The sequence below is a fragment of the Neolamprologus multifasciatus genome, chromosome 7 (genome assembly GCF_963576455.1).
Source record: "Neolamprologus multifasciatus chromosome 7, fNeoMul1.2, whole genome shotgun sequence".
In the NCBI taxonomy this organism is placed as follows: domain Eukaryota; kingdom Metazoa; phylum Chordata; class Actinopteri; order Cichliformes; family Cichlidae; genus Neolamprologus; species Neolamprologus multifasciatus.
In genome coordinates, this window is record NC_140445.1 from 14283868 (window position 1) to 14310275 (window position 26408).

Genomic DNA, 26408 nt, shown 5'->3' on the forward strand with positions numbered 1-26408 from the left:
TGTGTGTGTGTGTGTGTTCGTTCCTGTCTATCTTTGTGAATACCAAAATCTGCATCCTACTATACTTGTGAGAACCAACAGTCACTTGTGAGGACACACTCGCCGGACACACAAGTTTAGAGGCCTTTTTGAGGCTCAAAATGTGGTTTTAGTGTCAGGGTTACAATTCGGTTATGGTTAGGTTTAGGGTAAGGGGCTAGGGAAACCATTATGTCAGTGAAGGTCCTCACTAAGATAGCTGAATGGGCTTTGTGTGTGTGTGTGTGTGTGTGTGTGTGTGTGTGTGTGTGTGTGTGTGTGTGTGTGTGTGTGTGTGTGTGTGTGTAATTAATCCCCCACTAATGTGCATGATAGTTTGTTAAGTTCTAAGGATGATAATCTTTTTGGGATATTTTCTTTTAATTTGGACCTGTTATTCCATAAAGGTTTTTGTATCTAGTTACTTCCCTCAACTGTATATGAAAAACGTAGCTAATATGGGAGTACCTTAAAGTTGCATTCTCTTGAATAACCAATAGGAGGAGACTCATGGAGTCTGAAAGGAGATTTACCCCTTTGCGTTAAACCTATGTCTTACTTATGTCATAACAGCTCATAATTATAACCTCAATATAAAGACAACACAGGGAGATTTCGGAAACTATTGGAATGGACAGGAAGGAATGTATGAAAAGAAAAACTGATCACAACAAACAGTGGGGATCCAGGAGGGACAAAGTCCCAGGAATTTATTTGTTTCTACCGTGGCTAGCACCGCAGAAAAAACACCAGGATGTAACGAAAATCATGCACAAGCATGAATGCTGGCGATGGCATCGGCCACTACGTGGGTTACACTGTAGGCTCTACAAAGATTCACAGCAGTAGTCTACAGTTATACTTTCCGTGGTTGTGAGTCTGTAGGAATCAGCGACATAATGTCATCATCAGACAGTGAGCGTGGGTCCATGTGGACTTACCTGACAATCTTTTTAGAACTGTGAGACTTGTCTGTGGAGACGTTACATTACAATGTACCAACTGTGCAACAGCTCCAGGCAGTGAACTTTTTAGAAGCATAGCAGCAATCGCTTCTTGGCTGTAATTTTTTCAAGCTGTCCATGCCTGTGTCCCCAACAGTTTAATCAAAGCTTTAGAGAAAACAAGCCTTCAGCTCACTGGATTTATGATGAAACACTTTCCAGATGAGTTTATGGTTCTAATTGCAAGTCTTATAACAACACCATCTTCATTGTGTAAATTATGGTCCCTATTAAAATCAAAAGGTGGAAAGCAGGGTATTTTTTTTAGAATGGGATTGCTTTGTATGTGACACAATAAATAGCCAATAACAAAGGACTCAACACCTATAAAGGATATAGCAGGTGGGTGATATTCTTTAGTCAAAAGTGAACAAGGGCATATTCAGTTACTGCAAGTTGCTCCTCCATGAGGATTTAATAAAAAAAAAAGTAACAAACACCAAAGCTGACCTCCCATGACTTACTATGTAAGACATATAGGACACTATTACAGCTACAGAGTTTATATGGTTTTTATCCATATTTTCTTATCTGAGTAACACCATTGACCTTTATTTGTAACATAAAAGCAAAAGTCAAACAAGTAAAAACTCAGTTAAGTTTACAAAAAGGGGAAATTTCTATGTTTCTAAAAAGTGAACTGTTTCCCAATTAAAATGTCCGTTTATTACACTCACTTTGTATCGACAAGTCATTCACACAGTATTACTGTGGCTACCCGTCACATTCTCTCTAAATCCGAGGCTCAACCTTGTCTGGGAGGCTAACAGCTGAGTCTTAGACACATCATCAATCAATACAGAAGGGTCACATACTGAAGGTCCAACAGTCTGAAGGCTACACAGCAGAGACCCATACTTGCAATATTTTCAGACATGTGAATGGACCATCTCGCATCTCCAGTCTTCTATTCTTGTCATTGTCAGTAGAATTATATGTTGAGTTAGTGTAAGATTGCTCAGTCAGTTCATTTGAAGAACAATAGTTTCAAACAAAAACTTTTGTATGTTTGTGTGCACTTTGCACAACAGTGAACAAGTGTGAATGCACTATTTTGAGAGTGTTGTGACTAGGAGGGGAGCAACTGCTGCCAGGACTTCAGTGCCCCACCTATTTGTGCTTCTTGGTCAGTCAAATGAAACTGGAATAAAATGGAAACACAAGGGAAGTCCCATGACTCGGTCATGGAGTTTCTGGCTAAACAACTGCAGTTATTGACAATAATAGCAGCCCTGATGTTATCCTTTCAGTTCTTGGGATCACTGCTACTCTGACTGACCTTTGGCTTGAAAGCTGGACTGAAAGTGCAAAAGTCCACTGCAGAAATTGTTTAACTTATAATCTGTAAATTTAATTTATCTAGTCTGATCTACAAGGTTAGCTTCTCTAAGATCTGAGTGACTTTGTACCGGGAATCCAACTCTTCATCAATGAATGCACAAGTTTAGAACTTGAGATAAATAATGAATAATTACAGAAAGGATTTACATCGTAGAATGGTTCTGTTGTTAACACCATGTAGAGGGAAGGGTAGCCTAAAGTGCTAAACAGAGGCAAAACAAGTGAATTACAAGTTTGTGCAAAAATGCACCACACTCAACGTGGTCTCCAGTCTGTTCAGTGCAAAATCTTGTATGAGAAGCAGCAATTAAGAAGTTACATTTAGAGGCTTTGTTTTTTCTATAAATAGCAGCCCACAAATTACTGTGTACTTCCTTAGCATACACTGCGACAAGCGTTAATTCCAGAGAGGACACAGTATGAGGGAAAAAGGTGGGAAAATGTAAAAATGTTTCTGGTATATTTGCAAAATAAATACAAGGTAAACTAAGCTGTGTGACAATGCAGGAAGAAAGAAAAACGTAAACAGAGTGAATGGCATCGATTTTGTAATGGCACATAGTGTATTGCTAAATCTTAAAGCCGAGAGCTGAGCTTATAGGGGTGGGGGGGGATCGATACAGGGACAGCAGAAATCGATATTTTGTTACAAAAAAAGTTTTTGTGGACTGGAACATGCTCTGACTTCAGAGCATGTTGATCAGCTCCTTTTTCTGAGCAAGAATCCTGACATTCCTTCACTGTCCAAATGTGTTTAACTTTTTTTTGGGCAGCAATAAACATGACAGTTTACTTATTTTAATTTAAGACATGTTTTATTTTAATTAAGTTTAAAACTTTTTTTATTTAATGTAAAATTATATTTTGTTTTAATTTACTTTCAAATTCTTCAGTTGCTGAATGGGCTGCATAGTTTTCATAAATTGCATAGTTCAGAATAGCTATAATTGTACCAGATGGTTGCATTCAGTTAAGTTGGACTAGACTGGTATACAAACCGTTCAGTTTGCCAACAATAAAACTGACTGAGTGTGAGACTTTGATATTAGATAAAATGAATATTGATAAAGTTTCCCTTTATGTACAGAATCTGAATATCGCAAAATATTTTTAAAAATTGCAATAATATCGTATCGTGCATTAAGTATTGTGATAATATCGTATCGTGGGATGTATGGTGATTCCCACCTTTATGAGCTTAAGCTTTTAAAAACAGGATCATTCTCATAATCTGTGTTATAATTCATTATAAGCCCATATTTGAACTGTACCTGGGTATTTACTTTTATAACTACAAAGCTTGGAGTTACAGAATATATTGTGCATGTTTTTTAAAGTAGATACATAGATCCAATCTGAACAACATCCAACAGAAAACTTGAACAATAATTAGCATAGCACAAATTGCATGAAATTTTCTGATAAAGTTTTGGCTCCTCTAGCAGCAAAGGCCACCATTTGAACCAATGAAATACTGCACAGTACTGCAAGTAATAAAGTTTATTTATGAAGTGCTTTCAAACAATTCAGAAAGTCCTGCACTGGTTTGCTTTTGTTCTGGTGCTTCGGCCAAGGTTGTGTTGGAGTCTTGTCAACCCAATCAGCCTCATCAGCAGCCAGTATGCAAGGACCACCTCCAGCACTCAGCTTCTCTGCCTGTCTCTGAGATTTATTGTGCTCCTGCGTTCCTGCAAACTGATGTTGTAGCTTCCCAGTATTCCCTGTGTGGCTGAAGAGCAGTTCTCTTACCAGGACTACTTACCTGTCTCTTGAGCTGACCAGTTCCTTCTGAAATACTCACCTCAGCAACTCACCTGGCTGTTCACCCTCTTACAAACCCAGCAGTCCCCCTGTGAGTATCATCCTTGGCATTGCAAAATAACCAACCCCTGTTGTATTGAAAAAACAAACAAACCTTGGAACATCTCTTTGGAATCTCTCCTAATAGATTTATCTGGAATAAGCACTCTCTTTTTTCCAGTCAAACCACTCCCAGTGACCTGATGCATCTCTCACAGATCCCGGCCTTTTAATGTGCAAGTTTTTCTTTGAATGTCAGTAAATTTCGTTGACCGAGGTAGGAAAAGATACAATAAAACCAGAACAATACAAAACCATCTTAAGCCACATAATAAAAGTAAACCGATAGCTTTAAAAAAACAAGACTGTGGTCCCAAAAGTTTATTGGCAGGAAGCTAATGAGCAAGTGTTAGCTTGTTAAAGTAATGTGCTAGCATTTAGCTAGTGCTAATGCTAAGTAAAGCCTAACAGAGCTGTTAGTGTGTATATAAATTACATTAAGTGTGATGTTTTTCCAAAGTCCACTGTTTGCTGATGTAATGTGATCATTTTATCTATGTAAAGTTTTTAAAATTTCATCTATATCCCACACAACCACCTTTGTGACCCTCATCAACATACGGTACAAAATATCTACATAGCCGTTTTTAATTAGGTGCGATAAGCCGTTGGGTTTCCCCTCTTCGAGGCTCAAGGTTCAACACATTCCTGACTGCACTGGTCAGTATGATTTTAATCTGTTTTCACAGGCAGGCGGCACAGACAGACAATCTTGTTTGGAATTCTCGTCCCACTTGACTGTGAGACCTTCAGTCTCGTCTTGTGAACATACCAGAAAGGAATCAAGGGTGGCAGCCTGTTTTTTGTGTGCGTCCCACATGTGCTCACTGGAAAAACATCTGAGCCTAACACTGGGATATCATATCTTTCCCCTGTCATATCTTTCAGGGGCATCTCTCTGGAGCCACACATAGCTTTGTCATTGCAGCTGAAAAAACAACAACGTGGGGTGACATCAGAGTCAGCGAATCGCAGTGTTGATACAGCGGAGGCACATCAGAGCTGAAGACTGTGCTCGACACTCACGGTGCTGAGTCAAAGTGCAGAATTAAGTGCGAAAGACACACCAAAACCACTTTGAAAACTATGAGGAGGAGACGAGCTGTGACACCGCAGGGGCACCCTGATCATAATGACACGTAGGGGAAGACGGAGCAGCCTGTCAGGAGGGGCACTTCACCACAAACGGGGTATGAGAAGTGCAAAAGTGGTCTGCAGTCGAGCTGAGAAACTTACAGGCCCTGGTTTTACACGAATTGCAAACACTAGTAACGTCTAATTAAATAGACTATCCCATCATACTGAAACGCAGAGTTTTGATTGTAGAGTAAACTGACAAAAGTGACAAATTTACAGCCTCAGCAAAGTAAGAAGCACTTTCTCAGAAACATAAAATAATCACGTGGTACTATGGTATTTGCTGTTACAAAAATCCCAGTTTGAACTCCATTTAACTGACACAAATGGCATTTTACTTTAGCATGTGGTACCATGACAGAATTAGACACCAAATAAATGTAGAGTAGGTTTTAAAAATTTAAGTAAGAAATTGGCAGTGGACATGGGCCATGGGCATGCCATCTGGGCTGACTGTTATTTAATAAATAATTTAGTGAAATTTGCCCTAAAAAAAAATCTCAAAGGACACTCATCAATTAAGCATCAAAATTCAAAGTAGGACTTACTTTGGACCACAGACAAGTGAAGATGCTGAGAAAGTCAATGTAACGCTTTTGAATTATGATCAGTTTGTGCTTTAAAGAGATGATATTCAAGTAAACTGAGTGTATTAAAACAGATAGAAAAGAGATTTACAGTGATTTAAAATATACTTTAATCTCAATCAGCTTCATACTTCATACTCGTATCGATATTGAACCGTTCGATACAGTGCTTTCGGTTCGGTGCGCATATGCATCAAACAATACAAAATGTATTTTATCAACTTTCCTTCTGACGATGCTGTCTGTGTTGAGCGCTCAGTGGATCTGCGCTCGACAGTGCAGCCTAGGCGGAGTAGTCGAACGCAGATTCACTGAGCGCAGGGCAAGCTAGCAGACAGAAGTTAAGCTCTCGTTGCAACATGGCAACATTGAACCTCCCCCACCCTCATTCAGATCTGGCGTTTGGAACTATTTTGGTTTTAATGTGACGTATGACCCTGAAGGTAAGCGCGTCATGGACAAAAGTAAAACAGTATGTCGGATGTGCCACGCAATGCTCAATTACATTGGTGGGAACTAGTGTGTTAGTGCAGTTAGCTCGTTAACGTATTGACGCCGTCCAGCCCCACGCACGGGGCGATCCGCGGTAGCTCATTAACAGAGATTTGCAGTGTTGTGGCGTTAACGTCATTTCAACGAGATTAACGCTGACAGCACTAGTGGGAACACAACGAATATGACTGCACATTTACTCCGACATCATCCTAGTGCAAAGACAAGTGGAAGCAGACAAAAACAACAAGCACGCATGCTACAAACTTTACCCGAGTCATTTAGACAGCCATTAGCGCATGATTCTCCTTATGGGGACCTGATATGTTTAATATGCTGCTGAGAATATAGCCCAGAAGAAGAGTATAGTATAGCTTTTATTTTGGAAAGAGCCATTTCTCTGTAATAAACTCTCTTTTCCAAAGATGAGTGATTTCTCAATCAGATAGATTTATCTTTCATTACTTTGTTGTTTCAGCAACATTAAATTAAAAAAACTGTACTTTTGAGTTAAAATATATATTTATAATTTTAATAAATGACAAATTAAAAAGGCATGAACATTTTTTTTGTATCGAAAAAACATCGAACCGTGACACCAAAGTATTGAACCGAACCGAACCGAACCGTGAATTTTGTGTATCATTGCACCCCTAATATTTAGGTGCACCGACCAGGATTTGGAAACATGTTAATAAAGATAATATACTTCATACAGACTTTTTGTGGTGCTGGTATTTATGGAACAAATATTAATAATTATAAATTAAGGAAACAAAACATAAAACATTTAAACTGAAACACAAGTTCAAACCCTCACAACTTTGCATAAACGTATTGGCATATCCTGGTACCACCTTCACATTTAAAGGACAGATTTGAGTGGGTAACAGTGCAAGATATATGTTAAATGTCACATGGAGCAAGGAGCTCCATGTGACATGGTTTCTATGGTGACAAGTCTGGGAAATGTGACAAACAAAACAGGAGCGTCATTGACTCCTTAATGACAAATAGGTCTACGGCTCTGTTTTTCTGTAGCAGCAGTATTGTTGTTTGTTTTGCTCAGCTGTCAATCAACATGCAGGGCAGGTTAAGGGTCGCGGCCCACATTCGGACAGTGGCCGCCTGCTCTCAGCAGGAAGCATTTCCTGCTCTAGTCTGCATGCTGCTTTCAGTGGAAGGTCAAACACCTAGGGGTCAAAGATCAAAGAGGATGCGTATATGAAAGAAATTAGTTTCTCCTGCTCAGATTCTAGACATGCAAATGTATAGTGCAGCTCCCCTCAGAGACAACACTATGCACTATATACCTCAACCGGTCGTGATCTGATGAAGATTCACTGGTGAAGATAGACAGAGATTAATTATAACTAGTGATTTATAAATACATGGTGAGTGAAAAAGAAGCACTCAGTCCATCAGGGACCCCCAGCAGCCTAGACCTATTGCAGAGTAACTAAGAGAGGATTCAGGGTCACTTGATCCAGCCCTAACCTGATACAGCCTAAGATAAAACGTCAGAGAGCAGATAAGAATCTCTAAGTAAGGCCCAGGTGGATGATAGATAACAACAAATAAAACTGGTTTTTGAGTTTTCCAGCAAGGATGGTTGGAGCTAAACATTAGGCTTCCAAATGAATTAAGTGTCTGGATCTTTGGTTGATTAATAAGCTGGAGTGAAAGATTGCTGCCATCCACCCTCCTCAGCCTTTGCTTCTAGATGACAATTAGCGGTGTTGATTCATTTAAACTAATCCGCTGTAACCAGATTTATGTAAGGCAGAGTAAAGGTGCTGCTGTTACTGACTTTCTGAATTCTTTGGTATTGGCTGTTCTCTTTTAAAAACAAACAAACAAAAATTATTGTAAAACTTCATCTTTCCCCACAAAGGAAAATTCCTGCTGTTGTAATTCACAGTAAACAAAATGCTACAATATCGGTAATATCCGCCTAAGCCCAGGGCCCCCAGGCTCCAGTGGGGCCTGGGTCACATCTAGGGTCATCATCAGGAAAGTTTATGGGCTGAGCACTTTTTTGGTGGTGCTCTAGTCTACAGAGGAGATGCTGGACTACCTTGGGGAACTGAGCAGACACCTCATTTCTCTCTTCTGGATCCTTTTCAATGTTAAACAGCATGACAGGCTTCAGCTGATCCACCTCAGAGGAGCTTGAGTCGGAGGTGTTGCTGTCAGGTCGGGGGAACCAAACGTCACATCCTGGGGATAACAAAAAGGACATTAGCAGTATTGTTAAGAAGGGAGGAAAACCCCATCTCCATTTTCTGTTCAGCTTGTTTGTTCTTTTTTCCTGCCCTACTTATTATAGATGAATTTTATCATGTGCAAAAACAGACGCACTGCTAAAATTGCACTTTTCTTATATTAGAATATCTCAGGGATTAAATGTGTAGTTAAACTTCTTTACTGACAGAAAGGGGAGTTTCACTGGTCCGGTCCACTTAAGATCAGACAGAAAAAAAATAAACAAAAATAATAATAATTTAAATAAATAAATAAATAAAAAATGACCAGGCAACCACTGCTTTTCCTAGTGGCAACAAGGCTGCCATATTTTTACTCTAGTGTGACTGAGCCATAAGGCAACTTGCTTCTTACTGGTTAGATCGATCACTTAGTATTGGTATTAGAACAATAATTAAAAAATAAAAAATAAAATAAATCCTCCAAGACCCAGAATACATTTTTACCCCCCCCCCCCCCCCCCCCCCAATATAATATAATATACATTTTCCACAGTGTGATCACAATGTAATGGGCCAAATGGTACCCAGTGGGCAGGGCCACAGCTAATGGCACTTTGGCTCATTGACCAGACCACAGACTGAAGATAAAAGATGGCCTCTGGGTCTCAAAAATGAAGAGAGAACTATTTTCCTCCTGCACAATGAGGACATGCTGTCAGCTCTGACAACTTTACCGTTTTACATAAGATATATTCAAATATTTGCTACTACCAACTTTACTTCATGTATTGCTACAAGACGTTGGACTTTTACTTGGGATGGAGTGTTTGATTGTATTAAGTTGGGTTTTTTTTTTTGTTTTTTTTAAATAAAGATAAGAAATGAATGTCTTCCTGTGCATTACTGTGTTTCATATTCTACGTCCCACTTAGACTAAATATGACATTAGAAGTGACAGAAGATACTGACCTGGGTACCCAGTCAGCAGCTTCCACTTTGAAGATCGAATGGCTGCGTGAATGGACACATTGAAGCCGGAGTTGGCCACCTGAGCCAAAGTTAACTCGCGCTGCCTGCCAGGACCTGTAGACAGAGGAGGACAGAGGACAGAGCTGATTCAAGGAAACCATCCATCTTAAAAACTACAGTTCGCTGATTAAGATGATATTAGTCCACCCCTGGATACAAAGCGCCTTCTGTGGATGTCTTCGGAAACCAAATGAGAAGGTAGACTGGCATCAGCATACTTGACAATCACAGTCGGTATCAGGTGAAGGGTGTGAAAATAAATGTACTAATAACAGACTCTTTTGTGCTGCAAAATCTGCAGTGAAATAGAACAGTTTAAATAAACAAACCCCATGAAAAACCCTCCTGTTCAAGAACAAAAGTTGTTTTTTTTAAATGTATACATTTCTGAAAACACACAGAACTTTGGGCCTGGAGGAATTTGACAGATACGGTGGTAATGTGGTCGACTCAGCACCAGTCTTCCATGTTTGCCAAGTATAATGAATAATGTGCTGTTAGTGCAGTTGTGCAGACACAAAGATGGCACAGAAACAAGGGTCGCAGTTACCAATGAGCACACTTTTATCAGTTTCATAGGGCAAAAGTAAATAACTGATCTTCCTTTTGATGGTGTAGAAATATCTGCAGCTTCCCGCCATAAAGTATTTTCAGTGATGGGAATAATGGTGTTACAAGTAACGGCGTTACTAATGGTGTTACTTTTTTCAGTAACGGGTAATCTAACTAATTACTATTCCTATCGTTTCAATGCCGTTACTGTTACTAACAAGAAAATGCGGTGTGGTCGCGTTACTATTTTTCAACAAACAGATGGTTGAAGCTGTGTTCAGCTTACCGCATCTTATATCAGTTACACAGAAGTAGCTGTAAGTAATCCAGGCGCTACAGCTTTAAACAGCTGCACGCGCTCCTGCGGGCGGCAATCACTTTCTGGTAGACGATCACTTTTTGGCACAACACCTGAAGCTAAGGGGGCAAAACAATCGCATGAATGCTGCTGTTTGACTGTCGACCAATCAAAAAAATTATATGGCGACATGACATTTGGTTGTTTAGGAAGAGGGGGAGGTTTTAGGAGTGAGTGAGTGAGAGAGTGAGTGAGACAAGTGAGAGAGAGTGAGAGAGAGAGAGATTTGTGACGTTTAGCGTGTTTGGAGTGTGTAGTTAGTGTGTAGTGTTGTGGATAGTTTTGTGTTGTGTGTCAGAACAATGAGGTAACTGCTGTCTCCAGGTATTAGGCTGTGATGTCCTCCTTTAAAGTGGACAGAAATTATTTTTTTGAAGTGGCACAAATAATTTGTGTGGCATCTTATTGAATGCAGAACAGCTGATTGTTATGTAAATAGTTTAAAATGGTTATTTAAAAAAAAAAAAAAAAAAAAAGGGGGGGGGGTAAAAGGTAAGTGGCTGCAAATAACTTTGTTTGCAAAACTTGTGCATAGGATTTTAAAATTGACAATTTATATTTGCATTTAAAGTTATGAAATATGATTCAATAAACATGTTTGTGGTTCTTACAGTAAAAAAAATTCTACTTTTTCTACTCAGATTTTATGTTTTTTGTCTGATTTTAGATCAATTGTGTTAATACAGTATGTCAAAATGAAAACATAACTGTAAATTCCGGCACGTGAGGTTGTGCTGAAAAGAATGATACCAAACAAGGCAAATAAATAGTTTTTAAAGGTGAAATGTAGAGGAAACATCAAAAGTAGTCAAAAATGGCCATTTATACCCTGGAGCCCAGAGGGGTAAACTTTTTTTTTTTTTTTTTAAAGTAACGCAATAGTTACTTTTCAAGTAATTAATTACTTTTAGAATCTTGTAACTCAGTTACTAACTCAGTTACTTTTCTGAAGAAGTAACTAGTAACTATAATTAATTACCCTTTCAAAGTAACTTGCCCAACACTGAGTATTTCTAACCCTTATGGAAAATGTCTCCCAGAAGCGAGTACACATCTCTGCACCTTCAAACACAGGAGATCTGGCCTTCTCGGGTTCATACTGCTGTTGACCCCAACAATATGGTCCTGGTTAGACAGATTTGCAAGTCATTGCAGCCTCCTAACGCTGTCAAAAACAAGCATGTCCTTAACATTCTTCACATAAAGAGAAATCCGCACCCACACAAAGCCAAAGTTCCCCATCGGGGCTTGTTTAATAGAGCCGATCCCGCCGCAGCAACATGAGTGAGGGAATTAAAACATTTCCGATCTCAGCGTTTTTGCGACCACATGATAAAAGCTTGAATGAATTGAATGAATTCTTCACTGATCGTTGTGCGAATGACGTGTGGGTATCTCAAACACTTCCAAATGCAGAGCTAAGCTGCTCAGCTCATCTCAGATCGGCATCGCTCACATGGTTGCGTAAGAATGGGGTATTCAGATTCAGGTGTGAACACCGTTATGTAAGCAGGTGATTAATGATTGACAGGTTTGATTAATTATGCTGCGCACGAGCTTCTTCTTCCATTCTTAAAAAGGGACTGGACCTCAAAGCCCAACAGACTGCCCGCAGTGTACACATGTCCATTTCTTACATTCATTCTTTGCAGGACAAAGGAGGCTGCACTCATCTGGATCCACAGCAGGATGACACACAAACAGGAGGAAGGGAGGGAGGGAGGAACAGTGGGAAGAGACCCCGAGTGAGCAAGAGAAGTTTCTAGAGGGAGAGCTGAGGAGTGATTTAAGGCTTGGGTCAAGTCCAGGAATCGTTCTCTCAGCAAGTGAGAAGTTCAGGGACCCCTCTGTGACCCATTTAGCCACAATCCTTTTACTCACAAAGCGACAGCAAAGAAGATTTTGAAAAAGAGACTTGAAAGGAGTGAAAAAAAGAAATGAAGGAAAAAAGTCTTTTCATGAGCTAAATAGAAAACACCCAAACCAAAAAAAAAGCATGAAGAGGAGAAGGAAAAGGAGAGAAGAGGAGAAGGAGAAAGGAGAGGAGAGGGAGGTCTCAAAGAGGGGCAGGGTTATAATAGGAAAGAAGAAAAAGGGGGAAAAAAAGAGAAGAATTTCAGCCTGGAAGGGAGGGTGGGTGTCAAAGCGGTGGCCGACAATAAACTTTCAAACATAAAACATGAGGTTGAAAGCTTGTAAAGCAGTGCTTCCCTTATCAAGCCAAAGATTTAAATGTTAATGACCACCAGTAAACTTTGAGGGTAATTTGAGCAACACTGGCCTGTTTCAAAACAGACAATAAATGACTGTTTGGATTTTCTGGAATTATTCGTTTAAACAGGTTTGTGAATGAGGGATTTTATTAAGTTAAAGCTTCATTTACCAATATTTGTATTTGTTTTTGGTTTTCTTCCTCTCAGCTTGGTGCAACCAACTATTACAGCTTTCACATTACATTTTTTCAATGATTGTTTTTGTGTCTTTAAGCTCCTTGTTTTGGTTTGACAATCAGCAACTTTAAACTTTTGTTACTCTAGTTCAGTACAAGAGGTCCTGATAAACTCAAAGTATACTCCCCTGCTCAGCAATAAACAGCCCAGCAAAGAGATCAGCAACCAGTTAATCTGAGCCCACGGTTGCCCCTAAAGGACTACTGATGGATGCTAATATTGTTTTGTTTTCTTCCTCATTTTTGACGTCTACTACACATCATTAAAGACAGAACATACTGTGCTTTGTAAAAGTCCTGAGCCATCCTTTATTTCTTTATATTTTGCTTCCAAGGACCTAATTTGATCCTTGATAGTTATCTTGAGCAAAAGTTCTCCAAACTTTCAGTAGGTCTTTCAAAGTTTTCTTAGGACATTGTCTGCTTTTTAACTCATTTTCAGTCTAATCCTGTACACTGCCATTTTAGAAACACACTGCAGGCAGTTTAGTGTCACGTCTAAGCCTAACCTGCATGCTTGTGTACTGAGGGATGAAATGTTTCTTAATTAAGCCACCTAACACTGACCTATCAGTCAAGGATGAAAAATACATCTAACTCAAGGAATAAATCAGTATTGTATGAACATGCAACAGACAACTTAGCAAAGAACCAATTTGTAATTGGCTCTTTCAGCACTCTGTTACTGTCAGCCTGTCACAAAAACAGTTTGCTTTCACTACTTAAGTTGAATCTAAGAAAAATGCCAAAGATCAAACCGTTTGACAGGCATTAACTGACAAAAACCTACCAAACCTTGGCATGGTGTGCAGTGTTCATTTAAAACAATTTGAGGAAAAGACAAGTAGGACAAAATTATAAGAATTAGGCTTTATGGACATGATGACTTTCAGATATTGTTCATCTGCTGTACACAGTTTTAATAAATAAGAAAAAAAAAAAAAAAAAAAAAAAAAAAAAAAAACCATAGAGACTTAACACAGGACCAGAGCAAAGCATCTGTCTTCAATTCACCCATCTACTGTTCACTGAAGCCTTATCAGAGATGGTCTCAATGGAAAGATGGTTGTCAAAAAGTCATTCTTAAGGAAGGCAAGCAGAAGACTGGGGATGCCAAACACACAAGAAGTGGACTGAAAATCAGTGCCAACAGGTCTTATGGGATCATGAATTCTAATTTCAGTCAGTAGAGGCCCGTGAGTTTATACGCTCATCTGTAACACATGGTTGAGGTTGTTTCATCGTTTGGGGCTGCATTTCATTTAGTGGTTTTTAGGAAGAAAAATGAAGGACTTTCGAAGAAAAGTACCGTCAGATTTTCATCCATTGTGCAATACCATCTCAAAAGTACCTGATTCACAATGGAATTCTTTTCAGCGTGACATTGATAGCAGATATACTGGCAATACAGCAAAAGCATACCTGGAAATACACATGCACACATGCACACACACACACACACACACAAGTCATGGATTGGCCTCCCCGGGGCCCGTAACTCAACATTATTGCCGCACTTGCATCATCTTGACAGAGAACGGAACAAACAGGGAATCACTGGTGAGCATTGAGGCCTGGTCCAACCCACCCACTAGAGAGTCGCTAATGTAAATAAGTGAACATGATCCCCCACCAGTGAACACCAAAAGGTGCCCTTAAACCTGAAATTAAGCCCAGATCTGTGCGGTGCTTAGCTGACTTGAAATACGGATTGACGTCGAACACTGAAAATCTCATATTAAAGCAGGCTGACGTTCATTGTTGAATATGGACTCAGGAAGGAGCGTGACTTGTACAAACTCTAAAGGACTGCTGTTTAAAGAAATCCAGATAATATTTTGAAAAGCCCCTAATACATAAGACTACTGTTTGTTTCACATGTGTTTGATCAACATATTAATATCTGTCTGGTACATCTGTGAAGCTTTTCAGTCCCAAAAAAGTCTGCAAAAAAGAAACAGAGCAACCAAGGCTGAGTTGGTAGAGTGTGCTGTCCAGTAATAGCAAGTTTAGTGGCTCACGTTGCAGTTCCTCCACACGTCTGCGTGTCCTTGGGCAAGAAACTAAACCCAAAGTTGCTCCCTATGGCAGGACGGCACCTTGTAGGTCTCTGATGCTTTAAAAATGCAGTAGGAGAAACACTTTAGAGCACTTTGGAAAAACCACCAAGGTTAAAAAGGTGCTATATAAGCAGGATTTTTATTTTTTTTTACCATTTCAGTCCCCTTGGACCTTTACTATTTTTAAATGTGTAACTGAAGTGTAGTAAAAGTCAGAAAGCATGGCCCCAGATAACTGCCCTGCTACCTCCCCAGAGATGGAAGCGGTTTGGTCCACTAAATATTAAGTGGTTTAAACAAGGATGAGTCCCAAAAAAAAAAAAAAAAAAAAAAAAAAAAAAAGCAGTCCCATAGCAGATTTCCTGTAAAACCTCCCTACAATCAGAGGTTAAAGAGTGAACACCCGCCCTGCCCTCTAACATCAGCTTTCTCAGATTTCCTCCCTGGCGACTGATTACAGTGTCAACAGTGAATGATTAGAGTTTCACCCCCGTGTTATCAGCATTCCTCAGAAGAAAACAAAATATCTGTTATATACGAAACAGTGAGAGAAAAAAACTCTCTGGATTCAGCTAATCTTAACTAAGATTCCAAACACTCTTTACAAACCTAACAACAATTTCAAACACTCGTTTTGCTTTATTCAAATGTTATATAAAACTCTGTTCTAAGGTCTAAGCTCAAACAATGATCCTTTCATACAGGCTTAATGAGAAAACACAGCAGAATTACATTGTCAGTAAGAAAAGGAGAACATATCCTACACTGCAAGCACACAGAGGAGGAGGAGGTCAGTGCATGAGGTTTTCATCATCTTAAGCCTTCACTGGCATGTGAATTATGACTAAGAGTGTTTAAGCTTCCCTGTATGAGTTTCATCCTCAGTACACAAGCATGCAGGTTAGGCTTAGTCGTGACACTAAACTGCCTGCAGTGTGTGATAAACAGATGATCTGCCAGGCAGCCTGCAGTCCACCTTTGACCCAATGTGAGCACACTCCAGATACCCATGACCCTGCACAGGACGAGCAGACTGATTTACAGCAGCGCCGCTTAAGAACAGCTAAAATCCATATCATGATTACCTGTCACATTCATTGCAATAACAGGTCAGCCAGCCATCTACGTTCTTTACTGCTTATTCAATTCAGGGTCGCTGGGGAGCAGCATATACTCTAGCTGTTATAGGGCAAGAGGTTGGGTAGCACCAGACCTGTCACCAGTTCGTCACAGGGCCCATCACTTCTCTTAATTACTGTTTTGTTTTTTGTTTTTTAAATGCAAGTGAATGTAATTAATCTGCATAACGTTTTAATTATCTGCACTGTGCAGAAAAGAAAATAATTTAACATAATTATTGTATTATAAAAAGTTTCATGGATCTTTGGAAGCTCATTTCTAGATCTGTATCTTTTTTCATTAGCTCTACCAAAATAGTTTTGAATAATTAAAAGCTCAAAATAGTCACATCCACTGGTCAGCTGGGACCTTTCTCTATGGGGCTTGCCTCTCTCAGGGCAGGGCTCGCAAAATCGCTAGCCCGACGTCCCGGGGCTAGCGATTTTTCCAGTCGGGCTACCTAAATCTATATCTGCCCTGCCCGTCGGGCTGTCGTAGGAAGGAAAAATATATGTCAATGCTTTTGCATTCTTTCGGAAATGTAGCTGAGTAATTATGTCATTGGCATCGGTGAGCCACTGTCAATATGTGACATATTGAAATCGCGTTTGAATTTGCGCTTGTTTTTTGCTTTCACTTTGCAATCGCGCAAACTGTGTATAGAGAGCGACAGCACTGATTGGTGAGTGACGATAATTTGCGCACCAATTCCTCTGGCATTGTCTTATCAATCGTTGGCATACTATGCAAACATGACAAGTGAAATCTCCCGCAGCAAGCTTAAACATGTGAGAGGTTGATTGCGCAGAGAATCGCTGAGCGTTATGTGAGTGCCTGTGTAAAAGCAGCAGGATATATATTTTAGTTCTGCTGAGCCAAATAAGACAGGTCAGGGTGAAGAAGTGACAGCCAAAGAAAAGCTTACCACAAAACGGAAAAGTTATGACAAATCAGACTATAAGGCAAAAAGAAAGTGCAGCTTTATGGTTTCATGGACAAAAGAATTTCTGTGGCTGCAATATGACGAGCTATATAACCAGGGCTGCACATAAGTGGTCCGCAGGTGCGCATTCGCTGTCAAAATAAAAAACGCGCACAAGATAAGAAGTTGCAACGCGTGTTTGCGTACATAAGATTTTCTGGAGGAGGACAGACATTTGTTTAGAACTCTTAAAGATGTCGAAGAAGCTCCTTTAAGCAATTGCTTTGGTGTTCCTCCACCTCCAAAGAAATGTCTGAACCACAAAAGAAGCACGTATTCTCGGAAAAGTGGTTGCAGGAGGTGAGCTGGCTTCAAACAAATGATGAACGCACAGAGATGTGGTGCAGAATGTGCCGTGAAAATCCCACTCTAGCGGACAAAAACAGCCTTTTATATGGACGCAAACGCGTGTTGCAACTTCTTATCTGGTTTATTTTGACAGCGAATGCGCACCTGCGGCCCACTTATGTGCACCCGTGTAAATAACATACTGTTCTGCCGGGTGTGTTGTTGGTTTTCCCTCGATTTCTGAGTTGACAAGCGCCTTTGTTACTGGGACCAGTAATTTTAAGAAAGGCCCCCATTAGAACCCATGAGAAATGCAAGAAATGCATTATTGCTCAGTCTGCAATATCTTTCCCAGAACAAACACCCATTGCAAATAACATACTAAAAATAAACCTGAAAAATCTGTTTAGAACAGCGTACTATGTGGCAAAGAGTGAACTACCACTGGCAAAATTTAGCAGTCTTTGCAAACTTCAAAAAGCAAATGGCCTAGATCTTGGTTCCACTTGCCTCTTACCCGTGACTTCAGTGGAAATTTCAAATTCAGGATCTGACACAGACTGATTCACGTTCTACACAGTTCTTACAAGTTCATAGAAATGTCTGTTCAATTAGAACCAAGTATTTGAGTTGATGATTGTAATTTTTATACAATGTTGTAATTTGTGTTTCAACAATTTTTTTGATTAATGTTTTGTTTCCGTTACAATATTATACTATAATGTATAATATTGTAACGGAAACAAAACAGGAAAAAAAACATCAAAAAATTGCTCTCTTTTTTATTCGGGCTAATTAAATTTATTTTGGGCTACCAAAAACTGAAGAGTCTCTGCCCGAAGGGCTACCTGGGATTTTGAAATTTTGCAAGCCCTGCAGGGTATTCTCTCCCACAGCCCAAAGACACAATTATACGATGTGTTACCCCTTTGATGGACTGGCGACCAGTCCAGGGTACACCCTGCCTCTCACGCTATGACAGCTGGGATAGACTCCACCTACCTGGAGACACCAAACTGAATAAGCAGTGATGGTCAGTTTATACTTGCTATTTTTTTTTATGAATCATATACATTCAATTTAGCTTCACTGAAGATTTTCTTCTGTGGTCATTCCCCACCAGTGGGGTCATCCCACCAGTCCTTTAAACCAACACTATTGTGATTAGCTGCACCCTCATAAACAAACGCCTTAATAAACAACAGGTAGGTGGAGCTTCTGTGCTCACAGTCGAAGCAGTGTTTCCAAGTTGATCATATCAGGGCTATCTGATATTTATGACATCATGTAGCTGTTTAGCAGCTTCCCCAAAGCAATGCCTACTCTCGTGAATTTTCAATGGATTCATTCTAAGTTCATGACAATGTATCAGCTTGTTGAATGACTTACTCTACCTTTAGGGAAAGGCATAATTGACTTTAACAATGGATATTCTGTGAAATCAGCAGTTTGCATTAATTGAGAAAATTTTCAGACATACTGAAAAAAAGATTTCCAATAACGTTAAAGCGGAAAAAAGACATGTGAACTTACATGGAGCAATGTCATAATACAGAGGGTCGATGTTGTGCAGCAGCTCCAGTCTGGGTGAGGCAAACCCTCTGCTGTAAGATAAAAGCAGTGTTGCACTTCAATAAGAGAACACACAACCAACACGCCACGCTGACTCATGTGCTGTGAAACCCACCAGGATCTGTAAATCTGAAGCAGCTGGCTGTTGCTCACCAGGCGGTCATATGCGCTGACCGCACTCCACCACAGAGAAAACGCACCACTTTCTCTGACCACACTGACTGATAACACAACTGAAATAAGTCTCACCCTCTCACTGGGTGCTTCTCTGTTCTGGGCCTTCGTTTGGTTTACGTTTCCCAGGCCGTGCTGCCGGGGCTGCTGTTTTCTGCAACTGGGACGTCCAATTAAAACACAATGAAAGCAGCGTTTTGTGCCCTGTAGTGCCGCTCACACGGCCGTGCCAGCAGCTGGTGGTCAGCTGACACGCAACGGCCAATCGAGTCAAGTGGAGGCTGCGAGTAGTAGTTTGCGGTCCTGGCTAAGCCTGGATTTTCTGCCGGGGCTCTGCTGTAGCCCTCAATTTCACCTCTTTCACTGTGTCCGCATTTAGTTTACAAATATAATGTGTCAGTCAAATGGGACACAGTGACAGCTCGCCTCACATGGAAAGCACATCTGTGGTCTGCAAGCTGCTCCGTGTGACTTATCGATTTACTAATAGCTGCTTTGCAAAGTTCTCCAAAACACAAGAGGTCATCCAGACGTTTAATTGAATATATTACATTTAACAAAATTGCATCATCTCAGGCATGTCCTGACATAAAAGGATTTGCAGCAAAACAAATTAGCTGATCTAACAGGAGGACAGCTTAATTTTTAGTCTGAAGCGAAGCTGGGGGGGGAGGGCAGAACAGAGGGATGGATGGACTACAGATTTGTGTGAGAATGACTGATGCAATTTCCTTCTCTTTGAGCTCTCAATGCCACAGCAACAAAGGGCTTATTGAAGAAGCAGGGGCTCCTACGAGAAGAAGACAGAGGTAGCTGGAGAGTGCGAGCATGGGGCGGGGGTGGGGGAGGGTCTGAAAGGGGCACAAAGAGAGGGCAAGCTGTCGAACTTAAGAGCTGGTATCACTCACAAAAACCCTCCAGGCTACAGCCAACTTCCCCCTCAAGTCCTGTGACAGATCTTGACAGTAAAAAACGGCCCAGCTCACCTGATTGCGTTCCACACATCGAAGCCGTCCAGTGGCTTCGTGCCTGTGGTGCTTCCTCCTGCCAGGCCAACAAGTGTAGGCAGCCAGTCGGAGATGTGGATGAGCTCACGGTTCACGGTACTCGGCTGTTCCAGTAACGGGCTGGCAACAAATCCAACGCCTCGGACTCCTCCTTCCCATAGTGACCACTTCCTCCCTCGCAGAGGCCAGTTGCTGCCACCAGACAGCGTTTGACCTCCATTATCTGAAACAACCACAGGGGCAAAAGGTATGAAGATCATTTGTAGATACTGAAACAATGTTCAAAATTTCCCAGAGTCTAGATTTCATATATGTTCAGGTTCCAGTGTCACTCTGTCAGTCTGTGGAAATTTGGTTTCTGAATGTTGATTGTACATCAGCCAAACATTTTATATTTCCAGCAGACATGTGGGAAACCATGAAAATGAATTTAAAGGTGGAAAACCCATCTAAGTGATATGTGCTCAGGTTTTGATGAGTCAAATACTCTTTAAGCAAATGCATAAAGAAGTTGTTTTCTTTCTTCTTCTTTTTTTAAAGGCAAAAAAGAAACAGGAAACTCCTATCACCTGATAAAATCTTATCCAGTCAGCTGATATCCTTCCACTTTATGTTACCTAATTAAAGTGAGCTGAATCATTGATCACTGTATGCCAATAAGGCAAACTGTGACTGTAGCACCAACTGTAGCCTTTAACCTTATAGCAAATGGACAACATCAATAAGCCGCAACATTACAAAGTTTCACAGCTGACACAATGTAATGTGCCAATTTGCTACGGGGGCTACACAGGGTTTTATTTTGTTGTTGTCAATTTCAGATGTGTGACATACAGTCATGTGAAGAACAAACTTCTATAGATTTCACTGCAAATCTATGAATTTTGTTTTGTTTTTTAATAGAACTGCATAAAGTCCAGTGATCAGCAGTTATTGGGAAACTTCATGTGGTGCTGAGCTAAAGTCAAAGCATCATTAAAGTCATTAGGGATTCATGTACTCTGTAACATGACTGTAAAAATTCAATGGCAATCCATCCAAGCGATGAAGGATTTCAGTTTGAACAACCAATGAAGCAGCTGTCAGTGCACTCCCCAGGGCTGCTATTGCTGAAAACAAGTGATCAGCTGAGACATTAAAACAACACGCCGATGTTGTCTCACTGTCTGACAAATACACCTATAAAATATCCAACCATTACACAAGTGCACACACAGGCGGTTAGACTGTCATCATCCCAATAAGCCAATCCAGTATAAATACACTTGACCAGTCACATCCAGGCAAGGCTCCACTTTCACAGGCAAAGTGTCATCCAAGTCCAGGAAGTAGTCTGTGTCGATTCCCGAACGGTTTTTGGAAAAGACCGTCTGCTTCTTAATGTCTTTTCAAGCTGTTTCGCCTCTCTACAGGCCAACTCTGTCTTTCCCAGCTCCCCCAAAAGGTCCCTTCATCCTCCTTGCTCATTTGCTTACAGTAAATTCCCAGTGAGGCTGTCAGTTTACAGAAAATGTCATCATAAAGGAAACTCAAAGTCCAACCAAACCAAATTCTGCCAATTCTGTCCTGTTAAGCTTAGTCAGTGATAACAGCTTGACCAGGATGAATTCAGTGTGAGCTGGAATTGTGACTAACCAAACAACTGATAAGCCTTCTTTCAGTAAGTTATAGTTAAACATTTATCTGGTCAAATCACAGATTACATAAGCTCTGCACCACATTTACAGAGAAGCAGGAAGTACTCTGAGTTTTTCCACTGCTTCAGATCAGCAGAGTCAGTGTCTGCCCAGCATATGGTTGGCCCAATCCTCACAATCACAGCGAGCCAAATGTGTAAAGGAACAATGAAACAGGCCACCTACCGTAGCCCACCACAGGGATAAAAACGCTCACACTTTACTTTCACAGCATTGTTCCTGTCTTCTAATTACCCTTTAAAAACACCAAACCCCCTAAAAATAACCCTCAAACGTAGTTACCTACTTCAGATGCAAATCATTAGATGTTCCACGTGTGGAAACCTGCGAGCAGGCACAGGTTTAAATGATGTGGTTTATGGCCCGTATTGGCCACATTACGTTCTTCATCACAGGTTTATTAGATGTTTTTCCTTTGTCTTTTTCTCGGTGAGTTGCCTGTAGAGCTCTACACGAAGACATGAGCTAAGAAAAGTTTTCCTTACTTCTGTCAGCCGGCAGTGACGTTTGAACAAACATAGCAAAACACCGCCCTCTAGTGGGCATCCGCAGAACTACAGCTGTCAGCCAAGCCAACTTAAACTAAATAAATCTGGGACATTTGAGATCTCTTTCAGCTCGTGGAGACTGATTTCAACATCATGGAGTCAATTTTTGGATTACATGAAGAGATAGAAGGCACTGAGACACAGCTCTAATTAGTGCTCAGCTATATAATGCATTTATTTCTAAAAATAAACAACTGTAAAACAAATAGTGGTTTATCTAGCATCTCAGTTTAAAAAACCCAAAAGAAACAACAACAACTAACAATTAAACTCATACCAGTTGAGAACACAAGGACCGTATTGTTCCAGAGTCCTTCTTTCTGTAAAGCCAGGGTGATGTTGCCCACCGCCTCATCCATAGCTGACACCATGCCGGCGTAGAGCCTGCGATTGGTGTCTATGATAAAACTGTAGGGAGTCACGTAGCGCTCTGGCACCTGCAGGGGTGCATGGACCGCCTGCAGCGCCACATACATGAAGAGTGGCTGAAAGATAGAGGGAAAAGGGGACAGAACATTCACACTGTTGTCATTACAGATGTTAAATGTCCCCCCCCACCCCCCAAAAAACCCCACAGTTGTGATATTACTCCAAATGAGAGGCTGAGCTAAAAAAAAAAAGCTTAAAGAAACAATAAAAATAATTCTTGGATGAGATTAAAATAAAAAAAAAAAAAAATCAGCATTTAAAAATCAAGCGTAACATTAGTGTCAGCGTACATCATCTGATGTCTGAGCTGATAACCTTCTATACATGTTAAATCTAGGATTATGATTAAGATAACTAAGGTTAAATCTAAGATTTAGTTAGGCTAGCAGTTTCACAGTTAATGTATGTGATGAGATGTTGTGTGTCACCTTTTGAGAGTTGTGTCTCTCAATGATGCTGATGGCCCTCTGGCTCAGCAGCTCAGTGGAATAGACCCCTTTGTATCCTGTGGCGACGTCTTCCCCATCTCTAAGGTCCAACGCACAGCGGCTCAGGTTCAGCGAGTGGCTTTGATAACAGCGGAAGTGAGTGAAGTAATCCTCACCACCTGTCAGGTAACCTGTGGCACACAACAGGTAATCAATACATTAAAAACAGCTTTAAAAACAATGAAAGCACAGTCATGTATGGTAATTTATCCTGTTATTCTTTATATGTTCATTATATCACTTTATATAGTGAGATGGCAAAAAACAAATGAATATTAAATATTTATTACATAGTTATTCTTCTTCTCTGTAAGCTACATATTCACTGTCCATTACAGACACTATTAGCAAAATGTACACGTAATGTCGCCGTTTGTTTTGAGGTCGGCTACGACACAGAATTTTTATCATTCGTAAAGATCTGAATGTGACAGAAATGATTCCCAAAAGCCACATAGATACTGAGAATTCTGGTACCTGCAGTTTATATAGTTTATATAGTATTGAGATTGATTAACACGTGTGTATATTGGGTAGTTTGAGAAGAGACGGACGTGATCTATGAGACTACGATCAAGATGCCAGATAAATAATGACACTAGTTTTGTTAGGCTTTAAATATAGATGGGAAAAACACTGTATGTGCTCAAAAATTAAAAACAAAAATCATTAAATACATAATATTATTTAAAAATAATGCAAAATGTCTATAATACTGTTCAACCTCTGGACCAGGAGTATAGGGAAGCATTTTTAATAGTCGCAGTTTTTTAATTTATGTCACTCTTTAAAAAACAAAAAGACTTAAATTCTCAATTAGACTTTTACTGGGATAAACAAAGGCTACAATAAAAATGCTGTAGTTGTGGTCAGCTACTGAGGAGCGCATTTCACATGTAAAGAAATTGCAGACTTTGGCATGACACACAGCGAGCAATGCAGCAAGTGGTTAGGAAATAGTTTCCTCAGCAGAGGTATACGTGTTGATTTGTCAACAAAATTATGAAAAAAAAAAAACCCAAAAAACAAGATGGCTAAACCTTCGTAAGAACAGTCCTCCCTTAAGGCGCTATGCTCTAGTCCAAACGGTGCTTTTGTCCTCCACATGTTCAGAACTGGATTTATTCACTTAACAGTGTCCTCTTCAGTGAAGTCAAACATCTTCATCTAAGCCCTCTTCAGTTTTTAGCATCTAAGGTGTCAGCATTAATGATTGGGGTGAACAAAAACATTGCATTAACTTTTGGGTAACTTCACTTTTAATACACAATCTTCTATTTTTACTTCAAATGCAAAAGATTCAAATGTATCATGAAGGTGACGTGTAACTAAGGCAATCGTCACTTATTATGTGCATGATTTTACACAAAGATAAACACATGAGCTGTTATTGAGTAGCATTCATGCAAAATGTGCTCCGTGAAGTGTTTCTTCCACATTATACAAACCAAGGTACGTGTCAAAGCCACGGCGTGTGGACAGGCAGTCATTCTTGTACATGCCCAGGTGCCACTTGCCGACCATGTGTGTGGCATACCCCGCCTCCTTCATGAGCTGAGGCAGAAGTTTCTCATCCAGAGGAACGCAGTAAGGCTGGCAGGGCCAGATGATCTGGTGCTGCATACCGGTGTGGATCTGAAGTTTAAAGACAAACACAAACAGTTAAGAAGAAATCTGCAATTTAGTAAAAAGGGAACAAAATCGTTAAAAAACAGAAAAGAGGAAAACAACAGCCTTTGTGGTGGCGATGACTCAAACAGAAGTTTCAAAATAAATGTCCTGACTTTGTCTTGTTGTTCTCCTTTCCATCAACATCTATAATAATACATACTTCCCTAGAAAGACTCCATTAAAATAAAGTTTACAAATCCAAAGCAGAGCCTGTAGGAAGACTGTTCTCATCATGCAGGGAAGGGTCCTCTGTGATTGGCTTAACCAAATTTCACATTTGATTTACATGAAGAAAAAAAAACCTATTGTTTAGAAGTGTTGGTTATAATAATGGGGATTGTTCCTTACAGGAAAGACAATTTAACATGCATAAACACCAAATAATGCCACGAAACATGTGATGTTAACATCGGACATAAAAATGTTAGCTCGCTAGCTAGCTGGAATCACAATGGCTGCCATCAGTGACTCTTCATGCTACTGAATGCAAATTCTTTGGTGATCTTTCCACTTTTGTTGTGGGTGGATGTGCAGCTTACGCCTTTAGGAAGGCCAGCAGGGAATGACTCCTGCGGTTAAAAAAAACACATCTGGTTGCATTAAAGTTTACAGTGTGGGAAATAATTATCTCATCCCCTGCTGAATTTGTAAGTTTGCTCACTTACAAAGAAATCACAAGTTTCTAATTATTATGGTAGTTTCAATTTAAAGGAGAGAAACAATATCAACCAAAAAAATCCAGAAAAAAACCCAACAACAACAACTTTACTTAAATCTGTAAATTGAGTTGCATTTCACTGAGTGACCTACAACCTAGCCAGAATTCTGGCTCCCACATCCTGATCTCAATTCTGTCCACATAATCAATCACCTGTTCATTAAATATCCTGTTATCGATCCGTGAAGATGACACAACAATGACTTAAACTGCACTATATGTTAAAGACATAAAGACCTGGATGACCTCTAATTTCCTGCTGCAGATAAAACTCTAAAAAGCTTAGAGACATGTTATCTAACCAGATACTTACTCTGGACGGCATTACCTTGGCCTCCAGTAACACTGTGAGGAATCCTGGAGTCGATTTTGCTCAGGATTTGTCCTCCAATGTCCATATTGAACAAATATGTACTTTCTTTAAGTTGCGCAATATTCTCTAAAATTAAAACATCCATCTAAGAGTGATGCTGAAGACACTAGTTCATGAATTTGTTACTTCTTGGGTGAACTATTATAATTCCTTATAATCAGGCTGTCATAAAAACTCAATGAAGAGCCTTCAGTTAATCCGAAAATGCTGAAGCAAGAGTCCTGACAGGGACTAGAAAGAAAGAGCAG

At 40.1% G+C, this 26408-nt stretch overlaps 1 protein-coding gene across 3 annotated transcripts in view; it reads right to left on the minus strand.

Moving 5' to 3' along the window:
• arsb (arylsulfatase B) overlaps window positions 1-26408 on the minus strand; it is a 42184-nt gene that overhangs the window by 13976 nt on the left and 1800 nt on the right. Inside the window, exons 2-9 of one of the 3 annotated variants that reach the window (XR_014875493.1) lie at window positions 24847-25033; window positions 23339-23529; window positions 22759-22966; window positions 20216-20459; window positions 19017-19087; window positions 9616-9729; window positions 4463-8659; window positions 1352-4333 (exon numbers count right to left, since the gene is read on the minus strand). Coding sequence is in view for 2 of the 3 variants with exons in the window: in XM_085169270.1 (XP_085025396.1) it covers window positions 8394-8659; window positions 9616-9729; window positions 19017-19087; window positions 20216-20459; window positions 22759-22966; window positions 23339-23529; window positions 24847-25033 (1281 nt within the window). In the remaining variant the exon portion in view is untranslated. Of the gene's footprint in view, window positions 1-1351; window positions 8660-9615; window positions 9730-19016; window positions 19088-20215; window positions 20460-22758; window positions 22967-23338; window positions 23530-24846; window positions 25034-26408 lie in introns of those variants that run through there. The other 2 variants (XM_085169271.1, XM_085169270.1) reach the window with 2 other exon arrangements.